Here is a 25,098-nt window from a genome sequence, read left to right on the forward strand (position 1 = left end):
AGGCAGCATTTAAAACAGGTGAGGAAATACCTTGATCTCCTTATCCCCTGTGCCTGTACAGCTTTTTATATGTACTATCTTTTCCCTCACGTACAGGCATCTGGCTTTGCATACTCACAGGGATGTGCCAAATCACAATTCTTCATTTACTTTGGAACTGACAGGGAATCTGGAGTGGGTCTGTCTGGAGGCCAATCTGCTCCTGTGCCCCAGGGCCATGTGAAAGAAACTGTATTAGCTTCTCAGTTGCTCTGCTCTCTCAGTGTGGCAGTAGTACTTTTGTTTTAATTGCAAAAATCCACCTAAATTTGACAGAATTGAAAGGTCAAAATCACCCCATGGGCACCCCCAGTAAATTTTGTGTAATGCTGTTTTCCCTTCCTTGTCAAAGCCTTAAAATTCAGGCTCCCACCAGGGTGCTCTGTGCCTCTAGTGTGACATCTGGAGCAACAAGGCAAAATTATAATCCCACATCAGTAAAAATGAATTTTTATCCTTCTTTCTTCTATATTCACCTACAAAAATATACTTCTAACAAGTGCTAGCAAGGCAGGAACTTAAGTTACCTACAGGCTGATACTTCTAGTATGGGATGTTTTATGTCCTTGCTGGCATATCTAGGTTTTCTATCCTGTCTCAGCCTAAATACCAGGTAAGGAAATAGGTTTTCATTTCATACTTTTATGCAATCACTTTGAATAGTAATGGCAAAAATGAGATGGCTTTAATTAACTAGCAAATATTGTAACAATGCATTGTAGAAGAGTAAGAGGGCAAAAATAATGTGAAGTGAGATTTCAGCATTCTGGCTCTGGAGGAGTCCTGAAAGGATAACAAGGCTACATATTGGCAAGATATAAAGGTCTGTATTTTAATTTTGTTTTTTTTTGTAGTCTGGCCAAAAAAAGATGTTTCCATGAGTTACAGATACAATCAGAAAGCTAAACAACATTGGCTCTTGCTGCAGGCTGAAATTACGGTCATTTTTCAATTACTTTCAACAAATCTGGTGGCCACCAGCTGCTCTCTTAATGCAAGTGTTAGCAAGTGCTTTCCTAGCTTTCCACTCCCTCCTGGATATGTTATGCTGGCTCCTTTAGCTTGGCTAAAAGGAGCGATCTGTCTCCTTGCACAGTGTGTTGGGAGGGGATCTGAAAAGGATCCGTCTCTTCCCTTGGAACTCTGTTGCATGAGCTAGTTACATCCCACTGTACTCAGGGGAAGGAAAGTAGCACTGCGTGCCTCATCCTTGGGTCTAAGCCCTTGGAAAAAAAAATCCATTGTTTTCTTTTAATCTGGCTCTATAAAAACTTTTCTCTCAATGTGCTGTGCTGTGCATTTTGAGGCTCACTGGGTCCGACATGCTGCAGTCGGGGTTGTGTCCTTGGCCAGGCTTGCAGCCCAGTGTTGAACTCTTCTCCTCTTCTTGGTTTCACTCAGCTCCTGAGGGTTATTGTAACCTATTTTTGTGTGTGTGTGTGTGAGTGATTTCCTTTCCTCTCTCTTCCAGTTGCTCTTTTTGCTTTATGGAGGATAACCAGATTAATCTTACAAAGCCGTGGAAATCAGCAGCAGTGTGTAACTCAGGGCTTGCTGACTGACCACTGGGGGCACAGGGGGATGGTTGTACTCCTTACAAAATCGCTACATGATATATCAATCCCCAAGACATTTTCCTTTTTTTTTTTTTTTTTTTTTTTTACAATCTATTTCAAGAAACACAAACCCAAAAGGAAGCTAAGTGGCTTTTCAAATAAATGGTCTGTCTTCTCAACCTATATACCCCTTCTTGTCTGAGTGCATTGGAGTGTAGTGGAACAGTCATGAGATAATATTTTCTCCTCATACACCCTCTTTTTATCCACTGAGAAAACATGCCTGAGCAGAAAATGAATGCTTTGGGCATTTGTCCAGAATCCTGTGGTGGTTTGCATTAGGAGAGGCTCAGCTCTTTCTATGAGAAGGTGTCTTTTCTCTGCTGGCTGGCATGTCATTGAAAGGAAATATCAGCGTTTTTCAGTCAAAGCCTTTGCACATCACTCTTGGGGTTTTTTCCCCCTCTCTGCTTTCTTATATCTTGTTTTGCTTAAGGAAATTTGCACTTCTCTAAAAGTTTTGGGAAAGTAGGAATGTAGCTGATACCTCTGACAGTGAGGAAGGCAGAGTCTTTCTCTCCATCTAGTTTATTGCCAGGTCTATTGCAACTGTGTGAGTGGTCCAAGAAATGAAGGCAGCTGGGAGAGTCAGAACCCAGGGATCCACGGGATCTGTAGTGTTTTGATGTACTTGCCATTAGAAGCTCCTTCCAGGGTCCACGATGATCTTTCTAACCACAGTCAGACTAAAAAGAAAGAGGCATTCTCCTGAGAAATAGGCAATGACTGGGTGGTCAGGACATTTGTGTGAGCAGAGAGATCACAGCTCAGATCCCTGATGTGCCTGATTTAGATCTGCAGTTGGAACTGGCACCTCATGTTATTTTAGATTATCAACTATAACATGTAGAGCTCCTATATCATCACAGAAAAAAACAAAAAAAATTTACATTTTTGCAAGAAAAAACAATACTTCCCCACTCGGATCCACTTCCAGTGCAACAGGAAAAGCCCAGAGATATGAATCCAATAACACAGGTTTCTGTTCCTGAAATAATTCTTCCTCTGCCCGTGAGGAATGCCTGAGCACTGGTTTATCCAATAACTGCTCAGTGATCCCAGATGGAAAATAAAATAGTGTCCAGTTAGTTTATTTACCAGCTGCTATTTCCAGATATTAACAATACCCGTGATCTTACACCCCAGAGATACTGGCAAGGTCTTTCTTTGACAAAATCATGCCCAGTTGATTAAACAGGAAGAAATAACTCCTCTTTGTTTCTATGATGTGTAGCTGAACAGTCATAAAGATGAGGCCTTTCAGAAAGCAAGGAATTTAAATAGTAATAATACACTGTCTGTGTTCCTCCTGTAAAGCAAGTGTTGCTTCCCTGAGCAGTTCATTTCTTATGCATTTTCCTTCTTTGAATCTATTGTCATGTTTTCTGATGAACTCCCTTCTTACCCAGGAAGGAGCTATTGCTTACAGTTTTGTCTTCAAGCAATGAACATAATAATAGATATTAAAATGACTCAAGAAATTCAGGTACCAGAGCACCCGTATTTATACATTCTTTTCTGGGAAGAAAACAAGAAGAAATGGAGGGGATAATCCAGACTGATTTGAACAACAAAAAGCAATTCTAACATCCCTCACAGGGAAATTAAAATGATGGTGGTGTTTCTGATATATTTTTATTGGAAAATAGTCAAGAGCTGAGCTCTTGTGGAGCAGGTTCAAACTTTGTCTGTGGGTCTGTCTGGCTAAAGTGGCATCATTTGGCACAGTGGAGCAGGCTGGTTTCAGGTGGCGAGCAGCACAGGAGGTGTGCTGATGGTCAAAGCCTCCATGGTCAGGTGTACCCTGATTTTGGGAACTTCAGGGTTGTGAAGTAAACCTCACACAACCCCTGACCCTGCAGCATATCTATTTTACTGCTGGTTAATGCAAATGGATTAGCTGCAGTCTTGGGCTCGTGCTCCTGGTACTCCATAGGGACATAGCCAAGGAGGGACCAAGAGGTTGGTCCTGTTCCCACTCCATCAGGTTGTGGCCATCAGGTGAAGTTCAACCCAAGGACAGAGTATCATCAGCTCCTAAATCCTGTCACAGCTGAAGGTCTCCAGAGGTGACTTTGGGTCACAGAAGGAAGTTTTTTTCGTATGTGTCCCATTCAGGAATGGGTCAGAGCCTTGATCCTCTGTGTTCACTCCTTGGGGGCCCATTTCAGGTGTCCCCACCACTGCCCCAGGGAATGTGATTTAGGGCTGTAATGCCTGGAGGGTGCCCAGTCTGAGCAATGGGTTGGTGTGGTGGGACCAGTGCTGGCTTTAGCCATGGTCCTGGGTTGCCAGAACCCTGCCACACCCAGAGCATTTTCCCAAACAACTCTTTTTCTGATACTTTTACTGTAGCTTGCAGTAACGTGATATTTTCTTTTTCCAACAGTTGCACCACTTTTTTCTCCCACACATAAGCATCAAATGCTGTTTGCTGAATATTTCACTTGTTCTTATTTGGGCTGAAGGTTTCTGTTACCACTGGCCCTTAGGGGACCAATTTAGCTGCACTGAACCAGTTTTGGTGTTCAGTTCCTTCTTTTCAAAGAGCTGCATTTACACATCAGTTGAACCCTTCGTATGCTGGCATCTTCCACGCTTCCAGCTCAATGAATGTTTAAAAATGATATGTCTGTCCTCACACACAGATGTGTCTCTGCCTTAGAAATGGTGGGGGGACATGAAAGTCACGCTGAGAAGTGGGGGAGATTTTAATGTAAACAATGTCCCACCAGGGACACAACCTCATTCCAGATGAGTGAGGTTTTGTGCATAGAAACGCAAAATATTCAGCCCATGTATCATTAAAGTGTTGCAGCAAAGCCTCTCCAAGACAGTGAGTGCCTGAGTAAATTCTGAATTGCTGACCAAGTCTCAGATCTCTGCCCTAACCTGCACTATGAGATCGACTCTTGCAATGGTGAACGTGTCCTGCAGCATCCCGTTGTTTCCGGGGTTCTTGTCCCGAGTAAATCTTCACCTTGCTGCTTATCGTGTGGCTTTCATACCTTGATGAGCAAGCCTCCAAAATTCACTCTTTTCTCTTCCAGTCTTCGTGGGAGACGCAGGCAGAGGAAGTAATTTCATAGTCTGTTGTGTTTTTCTGATAAAATACACAGGATTAAAGATCTTTGGGTGCCTGTAGGGATTACACTTGGATATTGGGAATGCAGTAAGTGTGAGTACTGTTTTAGATTATGGCTTTCCTTAGTTCAACCAGAGTTGTGATATTGATATCATGGTGGAGGAGAGAGAGCTTTGTGTTTTATTACAGGGAATTTTCAGAAGCATCGTTCTGACTTCAGCACATGGGTCTTTTCATGAGGTTGGTGCCTTGCAATCACACAGATACTGCAGCAAAGCCCATCTCACTGTCTTGTTTGAATCATCTTCCCTCAGCTGCATAGGAATCAGCCTATTCAGACTTTACAGGAGAAAGACACCAGAGCCAAAACAAACTCCTGGAAAGGATCCCTGAAGGGGGTATGTGCATATATCCTGCACTGAGTGTGCAAATACTCCTAAAGTCTATATGTTCCTTCTGGGTCACTGAGTAGGATCCTTATTTCCCTTCAGATTGTAGCATCTGAGTGATGGATTGCAAAACTCTGCCTATTGCCTGCCTATCAGTTTAACTTCTCAAAACCCTTTTGGAAACCATGGTGCTGTATAAGCAGAATATATAATTATTTAGAGTTTCTTTTCCTGTAGCCGTTGGCACAATGGAGTCCAAATGTTCTTTTTCACCCTAGCTGGCACAACCCTTTCTCACTGTAGTATGGAAAAAGCCTGATGAAAATAGCTCAAGGGACTATGATGCAAATGTTAGTACTTAAGATCTCCATCACAAGCTGGAGTGACAGAGACCTGTGCTGGGTGTGATATGTGGTGTGCTGGGGAGGGGGGTGATCTAATGCTGTGCTGTATAGATTGTGTTTTACTAGTTGTGTTGTAGTATTAGTAGATTATAGCCCTATAGTCTGCATGTGGGTATACTCTGTGCAGGGTAACACAGAATTTGAACGGTTCTATGATCTGTCCTCAGCATGGGTGACTAGATGGAGCACCCAAGAGAGGCATGCTCGTGTATTTTCCTTCTTGTCTCGTGCACAGGCTGTTATCCCCGCTGGCTCCTGGACGCTGCTGCTCAGTTCTGCATAGTCAGACTCTGCTGTTTAGGGATGGCACCGAAGCAGTATTATTTGTTTGCTTTTCCCATTCCATATGCATATCCCCCCTTCCCTTAAAGCCACAAAGAGAGTGGGGTGACACATCCAAAAGACCCCTGCAGTGACCACCCAAAGCACGGGACACCTTGCTCTCCCAGTTCTTCCCTGTCCAAAACACAGCTCTGGACTGGTTCCATGCTTGGTGGCAAATGGGGTGTTAAGCTGATCCTCAGCACAAGCCCAAGTCATCAAGGGCTGGGATGCATTTATTTGTGGCATATCCTCTTGGCTTTGGTAGTCAAGTTATTAAAATGAGGCTTGTCAGCACACTGAAGAGGGCTGGGGGGGGGGGCTTTGCATCTTCCATGCGGTTTGATCCTGCTCAGCTCGTTAACACTCAGTTGCTTTTGTGATTAATTATTTAGTCTTCTCCCTCGGTACTGGGGTATAATAGCACAACCCCCATTTCTGCTGAGATTCACAGTTCTTTGCTTCTCCCTGCAAGCCTTTCACACCACCTCGAAGCGCAGGGCAAGGCAGTCCAGGCTGCAGCACTTACAGAGCCCCGTCAGCCCCCGAGCTGCTGCTCGCCCTGTGGCACTGGACTGGCTGCCTGGCAAGGACCAGGCTCTGCCTGTGGGTGGCCAATGGTCCCAGCTCTTGCATGTACCAAAGTCAGTGGGGAGCAGTGGGAGAGCTGTCCCTGAGTGCTCTGTCCCTCCAAATACAGCCTCTCACCAGTGGGCACTTGTGTGAGGGGAGACATCAGAAAGGGCTGGCATCGACTCCGGGTGCAGTCAGACACAAGACTTGCAAATTGGAGGCAAACTTGTCAGTAAAGAGATTTTTATCTGGAGAGTCAGGCTCAGCAGCCCTCTTCCATTTCTCTTTTGGATGCATTTTGAACAGCTTTCAGTTCAAGTTTTTGTAATCACTCAAGCGTTGCTTCTTCAGCCTTTTGTTTTTTGGTGGTGTTGCTTATTGCCTTGATTTGCTGTCTGTAGCCTTTTGAGCAGAGAAGTTTGTCAGTTCTCTGCACAGAGCAGGGGCTTATGCCCATGGTGGGGCAGGTGTGGGGTGCTCCCTGAGTGTGCTGGTCTGTGTTCACACACCAAGTGTGTGTGGACAGGCATAGGGTGAATTTGGGCCCAATGGGTACTGTGGTTGTTACTGGGGTTGTGTTTCAAAATGGGTGAGCTGAGAGCTTGCAACACCCAAACTATCACCTGTTCTCTGGGGCCTCAGGGCCATGGGCCATGTGCAACTGGTGGCCCAGGGAGGGCTGGCAGGTTCCCCCAGCACTGGAAAGCACCTTCCTCCTTCCCCAAATATCCTTGGCTGTGCTTCCTGTGCGAAGCTCCTGGATAAGGCGAGGCCTGGGGTCTGAATAATTAGCAAGGAATTAGCTGTGTTTTCTTCATGACACAGTCTCCCTGCTTCCTCTGATGTTTGCATCCTTCTCCTTTCATCTCGTGCCTCTGTGGCAAGTGCCTTGCACAGCCATGGGATGCGTGGGAGGCTCAGCCGAGGGGCAGGCAGGCGCATCCCAGTGCAGCAGGGTCTGGAGCCGGCGCTTGTGGATCTACATGCCACTTGTGACTCGGAGGGTGAGAGTCTGTCCTTTGCCCTGCTCTGCTGCTGGATGAGCCACCCTTCCTTCAGATACATAAAACAGTGAAGTGTCAGCTCCCCTTCCCACCAAAGGTATTGGAAAAGCCAATTACTTTATGCTTAGGAAGCTGATGAAGCATTAGTCTGTGTTTCTTTATGTTTTATAGCAGTCCATAAATTAAATGGAAACTCACAGTGATCTGGAAGGGAGCCAGGAAGAGCAATTATTTGTCAGAAAGACAACATGACTAATGGTTTTGCTACATGTTAATTGAAAGCATTGGAAGTTTTAGCAAAGTAGCACCCGAAGGCAGCCGGTACGGAATATCTAGAGCAGACTACAATGGGCTGCATCACTCACTCCTGTTCAGGAAGATCAGTAGTAACCAGAAGTGGTTAATCAAGGACCATCTTTAAATTTCCCCACAGGATGTAATTTTGGAATGTCTCATCCCTGACAGATCCACTGGGGATATTTTGGTTGACCTCCTGAGGCTGTACGTTGGTGTAAATGTGTGCAAAACCATCTTTGGGGCTGCCTATGCAGATGTGAAGTGCAGAACTGTGGGGGTTCATACCCTCTGTGTCCACACTCCCTGACCACAGTGCTTCCAACACGCAGATCCAAGGCCTCAAACGCCTCCCAGATGGGCAGCAGTGGTCCCTGTGAGCCCTGTCTGCCCACCACAGCAGGATGGGCACTGTCACTGTTGTGGTGCTGAGTGCCACTGAGGCCCTCCCTGTCCCTGGGGCCACATCCAGCTTGTGGGAAAGACATCTCATTTCCAGTCAGGGAATCGTGTGCCTCCACCTCCAGTGTCCATTAATAGCACATAAGGATCCCACTGGGTGAGGGATGCCGAGGGTAACACATAAGCTGGAAAGAATCCAGAGCGGAGGCTGGACTGGCTACCCTGGCAATTAGGTCATAGTAAAAATAAAATCCATGCCCCAAACACCCATTTCTTTCTCAAACTCAGCCAACTCTTGAAATTACATTGGGCCATACCATACATGTGGGTACACCAGGTATAGCTTTTTCACAGCACAACAGCATTTTAAGACCCCAGTATCATAACCATTGAGCTGTATTGGTCATGTTGTTTATTAAGAGTTACCATTTCAAGGATTGGGTCTTTATATATAAGCTTCAATTTATACCCCTGCTTAGTCTACTTAGTGGTTGTGGAACTATTCGTGTTACAGGGAAATTAATACACGTAATAAGTTGTGTGATTCAGGCTGTCTATAAGAATATATTTACCTTCTCATTTTCAAGAAATTAGCAAAAAAAAAGATAGTTCTGTAATAAAAGTAGATGAACTAAGGAAATTTAAAATACTCATTATATACATCTTGGTAAAGTCTTACCTTCAAAATCATTAAATATCTGAAATTATTTTATGTATATTATATTGTATTTTAATATGCTTTATTATATTCTATGGTGCCCTGGGCAGCTTGACTTCATAAATAAAAGAATTATGTAGAGTTTTCGTAATATGAAAAATAATGCTTAAATGCTTAGAGACATAAATATTTCAGCAGATTTTCTAAGGCTAGTGATAAGGGTTCATAAACATGTTAATTTTCCACTCGTAAAGATTTCAGGTGAATGGAGTAAAGGAGGACATGTTAACAAAATCTGTGCTCTCTTAATAAGAGACTGGAGTGTTTAGAGGGCAGCGTACTCAGCTGTTCTACTTCAGCACTCTAATAACATCTCCAGACACTGCAATAGCAATAAAGCATGACAGGATTGTATAATAACTCTATTTATCACTTTTTTGGTAATATGAAGAGAGCATACAGCAACCATCTAATCTGTGCCCCCTTTCAGAGCCTGTGGCAACTTGGGGCAGTTATTGCAGAGGGCCACCATCCATTGCTTTAGTCTCTGACTCACTTGAACTCCTCTGGGGGGTTGAGCATGTCGTGTGTTTTGCTTCTTGGAAGGAACTGGGAGCAGGACACGTCTGTGTGTCTGTCCCACGTGCCTGCCAGGAGTGGCTTTGGGAAGGGGGCAAAGCCAGTTTGATGCAAAGGCATATTCAAGGTGCTCACCCCAGCTTCTCTCCTGAGCTGATCTCAAGTCCTTACCTGTGTTATTTAGGTGTTCTTCCCCTGGTTTTGCAACCTGGGGGATGAGGCAGGAAGAAGAAAGCTCTGGGGTGGGAGCGCCTTAGCGCTGGGTTTATGGTGAGAGCCTGTTGCAGGGTGGGCATTGGTGCCCTCTCGAGCCTGGGGTCAGGTTTCCTGAGCCCTGGGCAGGGTTGCTGATACCAACCCTCCCACTTGTGAGGCTCCACATCGTGCACAGGAGGATCTGCACATCACCAGAGCATGTCCCCTGACAGGGGAACAGCTCCAAAGTCCTCAGTGGCCAAAGATTCATCACAGGGTAACGCTGCAGGCAGTCTCTGAATGGACAGCCCATTAGGCACACGGAAACTGTGGGTTCTTTTCCCCCTTGTGTAAATTTGCACATCTAATGATCACTTGGGCAGCAGACACTTAAAATTGTGTTGGATGGAGAGACTTCCGAAAGGATGTTACTTGACCTCTGCCTCCCGCTCTTTCTGAAGCTCCTCAGTAGCCAGGAGGCGTCCCAGAAGAGGATAATTAGGCTTGTGCTATTTCAACTTCCTCTGATCCCTGAGAAAGAGTTAATTACAGTCTTCTCCCTCTTGCTCAAAGGTGGCTGGGTATTATTATCAGAGCTGTAATTATTCATGCTAATTGCTTATTTGGAGAGGGAGAGAGCATGAGAGAGAGAAGCCCCAGACTCCCCATCAGCGATTAGCAGAGCAGACCAGGTGCGCTGTGCGCAGGCTGGACTGAGGTGGTGCTGGGGCTGGAAGGAGGTTGGGGATGCTGGAGTGCTGGTGAGCGAGCCGTGGAGCAGAGCCGGTCCTGCTAATGCTGCCACCTCCTCCGGGACTGAGGAAAAAGAGCATGCACTTCTTGCAGACCTTCCTCCGGTGGAGGGCACTCCGAGGTAATTGTACTGCTGACTGGAGTCTTCGTTTGTTTTGTGGCTTAATTAACCTTTCATCATTTATTATGTTTCAAATCTCGATAAGAGGGAGCAGGGTGGGTTGTGAGATGCATGTCTGAGGTTTGTGTTTAAGCTCCCCTGCAGATCTTGTCGCTGATATTTCATTAACTGAGCAAAACTTCTATAATCCCCTGACTGCCTTGGTGTTGGTGGGTTTGAGATGGGAAGGGGAAAAGGAGGTGGTATGTCTGTCTTCTTCCTGCGTTATAGGCTTTTAATAATAAGGCTGATTTCCTTTGGAAGCTTATTCCTATAACCAGAGCTGGGGACTGCCTGTTAAAAGCAATGGATTTCAGCTTTACATGTTGGTGACTAGGGGTACTGAAGTGTGATAGTCCTGGTTAGATGCTTTGAAGGCAGCAGCGTGGTAAAATATAGCATACTTAGAAGCTGGTATTTTGTGGGAAAATGCAGTGGGAAACTGTCTCCTTGGGCATACCTGGAACAGTCTGGGGATGGTGGAGTGCCAAGAGCATGATGGCACATTCCGGCTTCTTCTGAAGCGACCGAATTGTTGGTGAGGTGGGAACTTGTTTGGAGAACTTGAGTCATCCCATTTTATTTTATTTTTTTTTCCTGGAACAGCAGGACTTTGTGTTCTGCTTGACTAGGGTTGCAGCCTGCTCCCGGTATCTAATCTTTGCATGAGTCAGTGCGGTGGTGAGTGGTCCACTGTGTCGTGGGCTGTTTTCTGTTGATCTTTGTGTTTTCTCTTAAGCCTTTGATTCCTGCTGTTCTTAAGGCAGAGAAAAACAACCTTAAGAATTGCACTTCTAGGTGACATGAACTATGCAGGTTTTAACAAAATAACTGGAAGGAATTGCCCCCATCTAATAGCTTAGGATGTTTCTCTATCCATTTATAAAGGTGTCTGTGCTGTCGTCCTTATGGACAGCAGCCATGTACTGTGCTGGAAGCCAAACCCACTGCTCTGTCTTCTGGAGATCTAAAATTATTATCCTTGTGCTTTAACTTCCTAACTGGCCATAATTATGTTTTAATGTACTGAGTAATCTTTGCATCTGGATGTTTTACTACTTACTTAAATTACACAGGCTTTCCATGTTCATATCCTCTTCCTGACCGAGAAATTGTCTGGGGACAGAGGACAGGTGCAGGGACTGCAGTCATCCCCATCCTCTGGGGTGGGAGGCAGGGACAGGGTAGGGAGATGTTTCCCTGTGAGTATCGGAGAAGTTTGGATTTACAAAGAGATCAGAGGCTTTGGGTCACTGTTCTAACAAGTACTGTGTTGCTGAGTCCTTAGCTGAAGATTTATTTGTAGTTTTCTAAGCCTTTTATATGCTGATTATTGAGAACGCTGGACACCTTCAAGAAGCCACAGAACACAGATTTACAGCAGTGATACAATAGAAATGGCATTTAATAACCCAGTCCATTAAAATTTGGATCCCCTAAAGACAGGACGTTTTTTACTTCTCTTGAAATCTGTAGGAATTAAGAGTCTTATTTCTTGGGGTATCTGGTTAAACTGCAGGTATTTTTTTTTTTAATCCTTTTTTTTACCCCATATTTTCTGACAATTACCACTTCTTCCTTTGCTGTTCTATTCCCAAGCTATGTGCAAGTGACCCAGCTAACCTGAGGTCCATAGGAAAGCAGTAAGTAGGAATCCTATAGACTTTAGATCTCCCAAGCACCTCCTAAATAACGCTGTTGTAGAACATTAGTACACCTTTGTGTATTTTTAATAGCAAACTTTCTGTGCTCTGCCAGCAGCACTTGCCTCTATGTCTGTGGTTTCTTATTCATGGTGGGGTTGCAGGGCTATGAGTGAGTGTTGACCTTCTTGCACCCGTGTCACTCAGTAGTTCAACTCCATGTGCAAACTGCCTGGGGAGGTCAGAAATCTTCAGGCTTTTAGACCTGATCTTTGCTCTACAGGGGTTGAAGTATGGTGTGCTGCTGCCATCGAGGAGAGTGATGCTCCAGAGGAATGTGCTCTGGAGGTAACCACAGCCCATGGGAGACTGAGATCTCTCTAATGAGGGAGACACGTCCCTTCATGGAGGAACTACCTGAGATCCAACACATGGCTCTCATTGAGGTCCCCTGATTGTGGGGCTCTGCAGGAGTAGAATTTGCTTTGAAAATCTCTAGAGTTCATATATTTTTCAAGTCAAAAAGGGATTCCTTCATGGAAGGAATTTGTGTCCCCTGTTTCTACTTGGATATTGGACTTAGAGTATGTAGGTAGGGAGAACCCTTAACTATTATTGGATTTTTCCATTAATCCATTGCTAGTAGGGAAACAAAAAGCCTATCAGCTGCTGTGCTCAGAATGTCTCTGTTGGGTTAATGCTGACTCTAGACAGATTGGGACTAAGCTGTCACACTGCCATGGTGTTTGTTCATTCCTGTCCCCCAGGAAGGGAAGTGACAGGGCTGCTGAGAGCAACTTGCCTGCTCAGTATTGGGAACCAGTGCTGGTGTGTGTGTGTGCAGTGGCTGCAGGGTGACCAACATGCATCCTGGGAATGTTAACTACTGTTTTAACAATATTAGAGTAATAAATTAAAAAACGTAGCCTCTCCAAGTGACCTGGAGTGCCTTGTGCAACTAGCTGACCTTGTGTGCCACAGGGAGAAAGATGTAGGATGTCTAACACTGGGAAGTCCCAACCAAAGACGACAACATTGTCCTTGACCTGCTGACATCCATATTTTGGGGATTCGGGTAAAGAGGCTTGGACCAAGGCAGCTGCAAGTACAGGACTGGGTAAGAAGCTGGGAAGTGAAGTCTCACAGCAGTCTGGTGTGCTCACTAAATGCCTGCCTTTCATCTGCTGTTGACCTGTGCTGGAGTCGGAGCTAATCAGGAGATATACAGACAAGCCTTTTGGAAAGCAGGCATGTCTAAGCAGGCTTGGTGTGCTTTGATCTGAAAGGCTCTCCTGTAAGCATCAGCTGGCCTTTCAATTGATTGCTGTGGGAGAGAGGTTTTGATGGAGTGAGATGGCACAGTTGGGTTTACTGGATTTTTTAAACTCCCGTGGTTGAAATCAGAAAATGCAGATGAAAGGCTTTGTAAGAGGCTGGCTTTGGGATCAGGGGGAAGCTGATGCTCCAGTCCACATCAGCTCTTGCAGTAGTTTGGGCTGTGTTATAATTTTCCTTTCTTTTTGTAACAAAATCCATTAATTAAAAGGTTACATCAATCAGCATTCATTGAGTTTGACAGATCTGAGATTCAATGCTAATTCATGGAGCAGCTCTTCCTGGGGTGTACATGTCTTTAGGGGCTAGGGCAGCCAGCTAATCATCATCTGTGCCTTTGAGTTCTTGCTCCATCTACTCCTGGTAAATCTGGGTAGGGAAATGCAGGAGGGAGGCTTTACACAGCTGGACAAGATTAGTGAGTATCAGAGAAAAAAATTTCCCAACCAACTCAGACATCTGTGCATTAGCTATCCAAACAGCAGAGCTGACAAAAAGTGTTTGGCCAGTGACCAAACTGCACTTCCCAGAGAGTACCTACACTTTTCCATGGCCACCCCGAGCAGGATTCTGTGCCAGGCCCCAACAGTGTGGGGCTGTGCAGCCTTAGGGTGGTTTTTCTACAACTTAGCCCTGGGAAATGTTCCAACTAGAAATAATTGTCTGCTCTAAAGTGTAACTCCTGCAGCAGGTGGTGTTCCTTGGGGTTGTTCTGAAACAACATTGTGAGGGGCAAGTGCTGATTTTTATTATTACTCCCCCCCCTTTCCCCCCAGGATACTGCTATTTCTTTGCTTTGTCCTGATAACACTGATGAGGGCATCCCTCATTATTCTGATCCCTGGCAGAACTTTTAAACCCTTGCTCAGATCTTTCCTTGTCATTTTGTCTAAGCAGTGACATGTGGTAGTGACATCATGTGACAGAGACACACGTAACAAGCTTCTGTGGAGAGACATACATAGTTATATCTGTGTGTATCTATCTATATTTTGCTAGCACTTAAATGTATTAGCAATTTGTCCCACATTCCTTTGCTGATGCAGCAACTGATGGTGGGGATTTTGTGGGTTATTCCCAAGCTCACAGGCAGGCACCTTGCAACTTCCTGCTTTATTCCACTTTCCATGATCAGCCAGAGTTAGAATATCCTTTACAAAGCAGCAGTCACCTTTCGTTTTCCAACACATACCACCTAAATATTCACAGTAATATTACCTTGACAACAAATAACCTCTGCTGCTCCTGTTTCACACAGTGTTATTCTCTTACCCCTCCTGGCACTACGCAGTGTCCACTACACTGTTTCCTGCTGAAGTCCTCACCAGCTCTAAAGCTTTGCTGCTGTCACTGTGTGAGGGCCTTTTGTATCTCCATCGTCAGAAAATAAATGCTGATCTGGTAGGGATCTGGTTGAGCAGTCCTAGGTGCGAGACTCAGTGGAAGTAACGCTGTGTAATCTTACTCCTGACATAATCAATACCTTGGTGCAGGAAGCTCTTGTGTGAACTATCTTGACTCATTCCCCATCACCTTCTAGTTGGCTGCTCTGTGCCTTCAAAAAGGCCTGACTTCAGGGGCTGGTGTATATTTTTCCTTTCTCTACCCTTTGTGAGACTTAATTCAAGTTAGCACATGAATTTTGTGGCTTGCTGGGTTTACATGAGGACAGCAGCAAAAGCAAATGTCAAAACAGGGGCTCAGTTCCTTTCAAAAGATTGGGAAAGAAGAAGATAAGGGGTATCCTGTTCTTATAATGGATTGTTTGGATTACCAACAAATTATTATGATGGCCACGTCAGGCCCTCCTGGCTTTAATACCAGATTTGTGAATCCTGAAAAGCCTGATGCAGCTGGGTTGAAATATGTTCTGGAGCCTGATTCTCCCTGACAGCTAGGGTTTTTGTTTGGGTTTAGGGTAGTGTTTTTTGTTGTTATTGTATTCCTTTTTTTTTTTTTTAAATTTTTTTGTTTTATTTTATTTTTTCTTAAACTAGCAGTTAGTTGCTCTGGTGAATAACTGAACACAGTTTATAAATAACCAACTCCATCACAGCAGCTCCTTCTTTCTTGCAGGGTGATGCTGTGAGCTTGTATATATGTGCGTGAGAAGAAAAATATTAACCTGCATCTCTTTCTGTCCCCATTCTCCTCCTCCAGCTCTCCGTTAGCCATTTTAAAAGGAGTTGTGGAGTCCAACACTCCCAACTGAAGGGACGTGCTGCTCCCTCGTGGAGCTCCACGCATTGCAGGCGAGACCAGATCACAGCGCTGCTTTGCCTTGCAGCCTTAGGTACAGTCCTGGTGTAGCAGCCTCTGAAAAGAGTGATGCTCCTTTTAGGAAGGGAAAATGAGGTTTTACAGGTGATGAAATGAGAGTTTTTCCTGTCTTTAATTTCCAGCCTTGGTATGGAACATGCGGGAATAGATCGTGGAGCTGGCTTGGCTTTGGAGGGTGGATAAGGAAGGGCGAGGGCCGGGTTCTGGGGAGAGGTTTCTCTAGCCTTATTTAGAGGTTCCTTGACCTGATGTGCCCAGGATATTAGACACTTGCCTGCATGTCCAGCGTGTTCCCTACAGGCAACCCTGTGTCTGCAGTGCTGCAGCCTGAGAAAAAGGCAAAGTGCTGAGCACTGCCAAATAGGGAGCTTAAAATCCTCTTGCAAAGGTCTGGGCTGGTACCAGAGAGGGGGAAGGAATTACCCTGAGCGCCTCCTGCTCTGCTGAGGAATCTGCTAAATCCTACCATCATCCAGCAGCTTCTGTCTCTTGGAGAGTGCAATAAATAGATAGTCTTCAACATGTCTGCTGGAATTAGGTACCTTTTTGGAGAAGAGCCCAGATGCAGGGAGAAGGGGGAGAGGTTTGAAGCCTGGCTATAATCGCAAGAGGGCAGAGTTGGCTCACAGCTGCTGAGCTCCTCCTGCTCATGGACCCACCACGGGGCAGCGGAACTGGCCTTGCCCCTGGCGCTGGCGGCAGCCGGAGCAGCGGCACTTGCTGGGCTGCCGGCACAGATGTGACTCCATCCCTCTGACTGTGCTCTTCAGCACCATTGTTACCTGGGGGGAATATATAACTAAGACAAGAATATCTCTTGTCACCCTTTTCTAGTTGCTTTGAAAGGTCAGTGGTACTCGTGCTACAGTTGTGGGCATCTCTCTATGGCACTAATAAAAGTTTCATGTTAATATTGATGTTAGAATTGAAAACATAAATCGATTGTTAATTAGCAGCTGCACTGTGGCTCGAGCAGTGCTGGTAATGATGCATAGAGGCAGCTTCCCAAGCACTGTCTACTCCGAACTGCACAAGTGGCATAAATGCAGATCACATGTCCTGTTTGCATTTAAAATAGCAAAGGTGTCATTGCCAATGAACACATCTTCTGAGCAGATACTCAGCAGGCTACTACTCCTGGCACATTTTGAGCTTATGTTTTGTGACATTGCCTGGAAGGAGCTGGAATGATCGTGGTGGGAGATTGCCTCCTGGTCACCTGTTGGTCACTGCTCTTGGCACTTTCAGGTAATGCAGAAATTCAGAGTTTGAGGCTTTTAAACAAATTGTAGATTTAGAATGTTAGAAGGAGACATTGGAAAACAATGACTTGGATTAGTTCAGCCACTGCTTCTGGGATCCTGCCAGTGCAGATACTTTTTGGAAGTCCTTCTTGCTTAGTTTCTTGTCTCCCTCTGATATGCTCTGTCTCCGTGTAGAGTATCCTGGGATGGGGGACATTTGTGTTTTAACTTCATCAGATCAAGAGCAGATCTGCTAATACAAAAGTGCCCACACATGAGACACTGAAGTCCCTGAATCATGGCCACTTGGATCCTTGACTGGAGACAAAACCCGTGCTGAGGATCTGGGCTGCACACACAGCCTGGATGCTGAACTAGCTCATCAGAGACATGAAATAACTTGAAACTGAAAATTTGAAATAGACCAAGGCTGTGTCATGTCCCTTAGCATGTTGTCTGGCTGAAGAAAATCCACAGGTCATCCTTGCCCAGCTGCACTGCCATCACTCTCAGTCCATGAGTACAGATGTCTGTCACATGGAGCGGCATCCCATGCTCCTAAGTGTTTCCCAAGAGCGGTCTGTGAAGGTAAGAGATGCCATATGAGCTGCCTGCTGGCATCAAGCTCAAGATGAGGGAATTTGTAGACTGTCCCTGGGACAAAGGAAATAGTGTTGCTCAGTTGAACTGCTTTTCACCTTGCTCATGGAAACCTGTCACAGGGAAAGGTACAGCTGTCCAGTGGTCCCAGGGCTGTGCAGGGCCGTGGTGGAAGATAGTTCCTGTTTCCCACACCACAAGTCCAATTAGATCAAAGTTCTAAAGACAACTGGAGCACAGCAGAAACATCTTGTCCCTAGGAGCTTAGTGGAGTTGTAAAACTGAAGGCAGAGCCATGCCATCATCCAAGTCATGCTGGCAATCTCTTCTGTGATTGAGGAGTAGCTCCCCTGTGCAGCATCGTTCGGGTTCACAGTTAGCTCTGCTGTCTGTCAATCTGTCGAGCATCTCCCGTGTGAGTCTGCACTAATCAGGTGCAGTATGGTGTCTGCATTTCGGATCCTGCTCTAATGAGGTGATAGTAGGTGGTGCATGCCATTAACCTTCCAGGCTGTTCTAATTACTCAGTTTCTGATCACGCTTGTATTAGTATGTGATGGCTGAACTCAGTAGTGTTGCTGGAGCATCACAGGCTCTGCAGACTCCAGAGCTGACTCTTTCCTTCCCTTCCCTCATTCCCCTGCTCCATGCATGGCATGAGAAAAGTAAGACTGAAGCACTGACTTGGAAAAAGGACTGGGGGAGGGAATATGGGCCAAAAATGACCAATAAAGCAAAAGCAAACTGCAAAAACCCCTCAGGTTTTGTGTATGTTTGCACGTAGTAATTTTCTATATTTTTTCTTCTCAGTCTTCATATTTCCCCCCTAATTTTTATCTTAGCAGTCTTGGGAGCTGTTTTAAATGGGACTTTCCAAATTGTACACACCCAACCCTCATTTAGTTCAAACATTGCTTTCATTCTCTTCTGGCCCTACCTGAGCCCGGCATTTTCACAGGAAAAAAACTCCAAACCTGCTTTCCTGGGTTAGTTGTGTTTGCTCTCTGGCTTGCTGACTGGGTGACTAACTTCTTGGGCTTGCAATCCACAGAGAGGTGGTGTCTGGTCTCACACAAAGCAGTGCTTAGGGTGGGCTGTGCTAGTGCAGGCGTGCAGATGTGTCTCAATAGCTTCTGGAGCAGAGCCAGCTCCCAGCAGCACCAGTCAGGGCCAAGGGTGATGGGGTGTGCTTGTCTAAACAAGCAAACGCTCCCCTCCAGAGCAGATGGGTGCCTGTGGTGATGTAGGAGGGACTGGTGGTAGGACTGCCAGCTGTGGACTCCAAACTGGAGCAGCATGAGAGGGATCCCAAACCCTGAACACAGGGGCAGCTCTTCAGGATCGTGTGCTCAGCAAGAAGTGGTCCTAACTTCCATTGATCCAAATGTCATTGTAAGGCCTGAAGAGATATTTCCCAAGTACCCCAGATGAGTTGACAGGAGGGAAAAGGACTTTCCAAAGTGAGATAGGCACAGTGGGAGGCATTCAATTAGCAAGGGAGCTGGTGGTAAAAATTGACCTCATCTTGATGGAAATGCATAGGGAATGTATGTGCTGGCACACTTGACTTAGTTTAACACAACTGAAGAGCCTCGTCTAAGATGCAGAGTAACAAATGAATCTGATGTTACAGATCTGAACTTGTCCTTAGGCAATGACATTTGTCTCAGTGAAGGCTCATCTTGTACTGTATGTTCATTATAACTGAATTCTGTTTAAGGATGCTCATGGTAGAGCATCCCATAAAATAAAATCATTTATGCTTCAGCCATCTTATCTCTACTAAGTGTAAAAAGGGGATTGATGGTGCCTCTGAGTAGAAAATGCCATGTAACAGTTCTCATATATGTTTATATGTGTTCCTGTTAGACCAAAACCATTTAGAAACAGCTGCAAGAGTAGGATGCTGGGCCTGGATGGAAGCTGGCACTGTCTTGTCCTATCCTCAGAGATGGTATTGGAAGAGTCCTATAGTGCTTTAATACAACATCTTTTTTGCAAATGCACTTGAACAACAGTCTGGAGACCAGGACAAAATGTAATACCTGATCAAATCATGCTCTTGGTGTGACAGAATAGTTGCAGATGCAATGGCAGAGCAGTCTTGTTTAACAGATTTTTCATCTTCTGTACCAGTGGATTCAAAGGGATGAAAAAGATCTGGAGTGCTGGGCCACAGCGCGTGGGAGGAAAGCGGCCTCTGAGTCATGGGTGGTTATTAAATGACAGCAGAATTGAAATGCCTTGAAAGCCCCAACTGTGCACCCATGTAGGCTGCTAATTGTTGATGATCTGCAAAGTCCTGGCCGAACTTCTGAAAGTGCCTTGTTTCCCTAAAGGAAAAGTGGAATAAAACGGCCTTTTCACCAGCCTCTCAGTTGAGCTATGAGAGCATGAATGACACAGAAGGCACAGCCTCCCCTTGAGCTGCTGCCTGAGATGGATGGGATGGCATCACTGCCCTGGGGCCCCCAAAAGCATCTCCCACCACCTCTTCTGTGGTACCAAACAAAGCCTGGCGTGTGGTCACCTGAGTGGCCTGAGGCTCTCTTGGCACCCTGGTGGTGGTGGTGGTTCATGGTGCCTCCGCAGATGCAAGAACAAGGATGCAAAGGATAGCTGTCCCCTTTTATTCTGGGGGGAAACGAGTCCCAGAGAGTGATGCTGGAGAGGGTGGAGTTGTGGGACAAAGGACTGCTGGATACAGAACTGCTCCTGCTGGTGCTGAGAGCCCCTTTTCCTTCCCAAAAGGTAAGGGTGCCCTTCTAGGATGTAAAGCTTCAGGCCCAATTTCCTGATTCAGACTTGTCTTCCATTCTGGGGTTCCCTTATTCACCAGGTCTCTTGCTGGCACTTGAGTTGGTTTTAATTCTCTCCAGGCTGTGTTGGAAGACTTTTAGGTCAAGGCTGAGGAACATCAGGTTTGGTTTCAATGAGGTCTTTTCACCAGGTAACAACTGTTGCTCAAAGATTTCTCAACCTGTTCAATTTTCTTGCAACCCTGATGTCATGAATCCGGGAGGATCCAAGCACTCACAGCTCTGCAAATCACTCCTGGGCTGACACTGGTGGCCTCAGGGATGCCATGGAGAAGAGCCAAGTTGTGGAGGGGGCATGCAGGGCACTCCTTCACTGCAGCGTGTTGTCACCAGGCTCCCCTGACAAAAATAGCTGTGCATGCCTTGGGTTGAGCTGCATAATGCAGGTCTGTGTGACGAGAACGCATGAATTAGGAGCTTACACCTCACTTTGAAGTCTGTAGAGAAAGGACCAACTTGATCCTCCAAGCTGACAGACGCAAGGGATCACAACTCTTCTATCTGTGGTTTAACATGACGTTTTGCCCCTAAAATTGGTGCTGACTAATTCTACAAAAAGACATGTCAGAGCTGTAGCTCAGTGCCTGGGGAGATGTTGGAGGTATTAGCAGGTCGCTGGTTAATGCTATGTAAAACTCTCCAGGGCTTAGTTTGAGGTCAGAGCCTTGTCCCCAGATGTAAGAGCTGCTTGTTGCATGGTGGTGCTCAGACACAAATACCTGCCCCCTCCTTCCCCCCAGTTCCTTTGGGCTCACAGTACTGTTGGTTCCTTCCTTGCTTCCTTGTCAGCTTGGTCATCTGTAAGAAAACACAATGCTTTCCTAAATTTAGCTTTATAAGTACTGTGGGCGTTGTCTCTTCTCCCCCCTTCCCCAGTTTCGAAAGCCATCTTAAAAACTGCACAGAGATTTAAATGGCAGCTTGATGGGAATCCATAGCAAATGACTCTGCAATTAGTAAATCTGTCCTATTGTGACAGCTCTATTATTAAACTGCCATAAATGCCAGGCTATTAATCTGCTGTCTGCTCAATCCCCATGCTTCGCCTTCCTTGCCTGTCCTTTTTGCCGTTTGATTTTTTCTTTTAAGTTTTAACTGCCTTCCAGCAAGTGTTTCCAGGGAGGGGGTGTGCAGTGGTACTTGCAGGAGGAGGAAAGCTTTGTGACACTGTCCTTTAGGAGGATTTCATCTGTAAGGCAGGTGAGAGAAAGCCCCAGATGGTCGCCTCTCCCTTGCTTTAACTTTTGCTACTTCAAAACTGAAGAATGTGAAGCTCCTAATTTGCAAAAGTCCAAGGAAGCCCCTTTTTGCAGGAAGATAAAGGGATAGGAAGGGGAGCTGTGACAGCAAATGGGCAGCAATATTGTTTTGGGAAAAGCCATAGCTGTCCTGATGACAGGTTGAACTTTGCAGCTGCTGTTTCCTCCATCCTGTGACATAGGCAAGCATCTAATTTCTTAGCCCATAAATATGCTCTGTCACCCCAGGGCTCATGGAGAGGGAGCAGAAAAAGTGCTGGGGTGGGACCCTGCAAGGCTGCAAATGGCAGTGACAGCAGTGCCTCAAATTTTACCCCAGACGGTGCCTCCACCGTGGGGTGTGTTGTGTGTGGGCAGCACACACTTGTGCACACTCATCCCTCCTGGAAAAGCAGAGGCTGCCAGGGGGGCAAAGGGCAGCGATAGCATCCAGAGGAGTGGCTGCTGCAGGGTGGGACTGGGGTGACAGGAAGGCCTTGCCTTTAATCTGAGCATTGAGATTGGCCCATTGAGGCGGCAGGGCTGGTACCTCTGTCTCGAAGTTTCCACTAGGCAAGGAAATTGTGTCCTCTGCAGCAGTGTGAGGATGAGCTAATGCAGGGATGTGTTTGCTGCCTGGTGAGAGAACACACAGGATGGTCCCCACCAGCTTTAAATCTGTGACTTCTTGGTGAACAGCTGCTGCTCAGTGTGTTCCTGGTCTCAGGGTAGAGGTTTGCCACCCCTGCAGCTCCCCATGCATGACAGTGCCCCATGGAGGAGGAGCTGATGATGTTGCCTCCTGCTGCCTGGCAGAAAATCTGGATGCATACTTAGAAAACCGTGCATGTATAACTGTCTGTTCTTCTCTAATAAGAAGTGATACTGCCCAGTAACCACTCTATTTTTACCTGCTTCTTGGAGAAGAGTGTACCTCTCAGTACTGTCTGGACTAAGTCTTTCTGAAAGCTTGGAAATTTGGGATTGTATGGACTTTAACAGCTGGAGTATAAAGAAAGAATTCACACAGAGTTGGGCCCTAGCAGAGATAACAGGAAAGTGATCTATCAGCATGAAATGTCAGACTTAAAAACTGTTGTGCTGATGAACTGAAGAGCAGCAAAACTCCTCTAATGGGGAATTGCATCTAGTTTTTCAGGCTTTTCCCTCGGCCTCAATGACTTAAACACAGCTGTGATGGCGTAAATCAGTTGTGCCATGTAAACCCCTAAATTTTCTTTGCATCCTGTTGCTATAGAAACTTTCCTTTAGCCTGGGTACCTGCACAGCTGCTTTGCTGCTCTGGGAACACTGGATGCCTCCAAGTTGGGGCATCCAATCAAAGAGATCTGCTGTGGACTTGGGCCCATTCTGGAAAGGACTTCTGTTGGCTGCTGTATTTGAGCTGCTGAGGTATTAAAAAAAATGAAGATCTGTATCCACTTAGTGCCAGCTTTAGTCCCTTGTGACGAGAGATGGGCTTCCACTGAGGATGCTGCCCTCTGTTAACTGTGGGTATTTAGGAGGTTCTTAAATACAGTATTATATTCCTAATTATGCAGAAATCCTTCAGTCTGGCGTATTTCATCTGGAATTATGCTCAACTGTCAAATCCTGCCAAATACCTTCTTAGAGGGAGGGAGGGAGGCTGGTGCACTTGGGTTGCTCTGTGCAGAGAGGAGAATCCCGGCCACAAGGCCAAGCTGCCCAGCTCTGTGCAGGATGAGTAGATGTGGGTGCTGCTGGGGTGGATGTGCCCATTTCCCTTTTCACAGTGGAGAGGAGGCACAGCTGTGGGCACCGATGTGGTCCCAATGTAAATGCTTATGTTAGGGGAGCATGTTTGTTTGTCCATGGGGTTCCTTCATGGCAGCACTTCCAGAGGAGACTGGACGGAGGCTTTCACTGGAGAAGGTCCCTTCTAACCCAAGTGATTCTCTGAGGAAGTGAGAGGAGAGAATGGCTTTGGGAGAGGACTGATGTGGCAGCTCCAGGAATGACCTGTGAAGAGCATTTGCACTCCGCTCCTCCGTTACCCTTCTCCTCTGGCTAAATCGCTGTACACCAGGAGTGAGTCATGCTGGGGATAACAGGCTGCATGATGTTCTGTATATTTAATAATGTACTTAATGTGGCTGCAATTCAGATCACAAACATCCTTTGCAATGGTGCAACTACTGCCTAAAAAACATCCTGACAGGCTTGAGACAAATGCTATTTCTAAAGGAATCCAGTTTTTAATTACTTTGGAACACCACATAAAATGTAGGTAATTGTTCCTAGTGGCCCTTGCACAGAAATACAGTCTTGGAGGAGGAGGAGATGTAGCTCTGGAGAATGAATTTCTGCAGAAGTTTCTGTGCCTTTGAGTAACAGACGCAACGACCAGGAAAGCACAGGGAAATAAGAGAGAACAGCTCTGCTCTAAATATTGCTCTAAACTTTATGGCAATAATGAACAAATCTCTAAATTTTAATGCCTTACTGCACAAGTAACTTCTGCGTTTCAGCATGTGAATGGCTGCTGAGGTAGCAGAGAGTGAGCACTTTCTGCCTCTTCTCATGTGTAGTCAAAAGGTACAAATGAGAAGTTATCTTTTTCATAAACTGGGTCACTGGGTTAATAGAGTTTTGAAAATATCCCCTCCTAACCCATGCCATTAATATCTCAGCATCCATCTAGGTTTTAATATTGTCACATGCCCATGATATGTGTGTCTGTCACCTGCTTGCTCTGAGGGTTTTCTCCTTTAGTCGAGGAAATACTCTGCAAGGTTGAGATCACTGCTGAATGCAGGATGATGCTCTGACTGGCAACAATCCATCTTCATTTGAACACTAAGTATTCCATTTCTCTAGCTGATGAAAGGCTTGATTTAGGATAGCAGCTTAGTGACTATTCCAGGAAGGGGCTGAAAAGGCAATATTCAGCTGAAGTTTACAGAAATTTCAGGTTTTAAAAACTAGTTGAGCTTTTGAAGTTTCTGAGTCTGGTACCCATCCCCTGGGCTCTTTTGTCTCCTGCTGCCGTGGGTTTGACTGAGACACTCTTGTATGGGTGATGTTTGCATTGCTTTCTTCCTGTGTTTGGGTATGTTCCCTTTGACAGTGATTCAGCAGAAAATTCTAGGGTTTAGGGCAAGGAGGAAAATAGGGAAGGCACTTGCTGAGCTGTATTTGCTGTTCTGTCAAAAGAGATGGATCTTCTCTCTAGTTCAGATGGCTAAAGTTAGGAACTTAGTTCAAGGGACTTGAGATGAACTGTTCTCTAGGCAAACGTGTCTTTCTCCTTGGCCATCCTAAAGGAAGCCCAGGTGATGCTTTTAGACAGCTCTTACAGGTGGGGGTGGATCCCTTCCCTAGCACCTTCCTGAAAGGTGCTGATCTTGCTCTGAACAGCACTGCTGAGACTGTAGAACACAGAACATTAGCTTGACTTTCCTGTTGAGTCAGACACTAAATACTTT

The 25,098-nt window shown here is 45.8% G+C and overlaps 1 protein-coding gene across 4 annotated transcripts in view; it reads left to right on the forward strand.

Annotated features, from left to right (window-relative positions):
* Window positions 1-25,098, forward strand: part of GRIP2 (glutamate receptor interacting protein 2) — a 258,982-nt gene that overhangs the window by 142,404 nt on the left and 91,480 nt on the right. For 2 of the 4 annotated variants that reach the window (XM_050312919.1, XM_050312924.1), the window contains exon 1: window positions 10,325-10,433. The exons of the other annotated variants lie outside the window; for them this stretch is intronic. In XM_050312919.1, the coding sequence (XP_050168876.1) occupies window positions 10,355-10,433 (79 nt within the window). In that variant the 5' untranslated portion in view covers window positions 10,325-10,354. Of the gene's footprint in view, window positions 1-10,324; window positions 10,434-25,098 lie in introns of those variants that run through there. 4 annotated transcript variants of the gene reach the window in all.

The sequence above is a fragment of the Myiozetetes cayanensis genome, unplaced genomic scaffold, assembly GCF_022539395.1.
Source record: "Myiozetetes cayanensis isolate MyiCay16 unplaced genomic scaffold, myiCay2020 scf18, whole genome shotgun sequence".
NCBI lineage: Eukaryota > Metazoa > Chordata > Aves > Passeriformes > Tyrannidae > Myiozetetes > Myiozetetes cayanensis.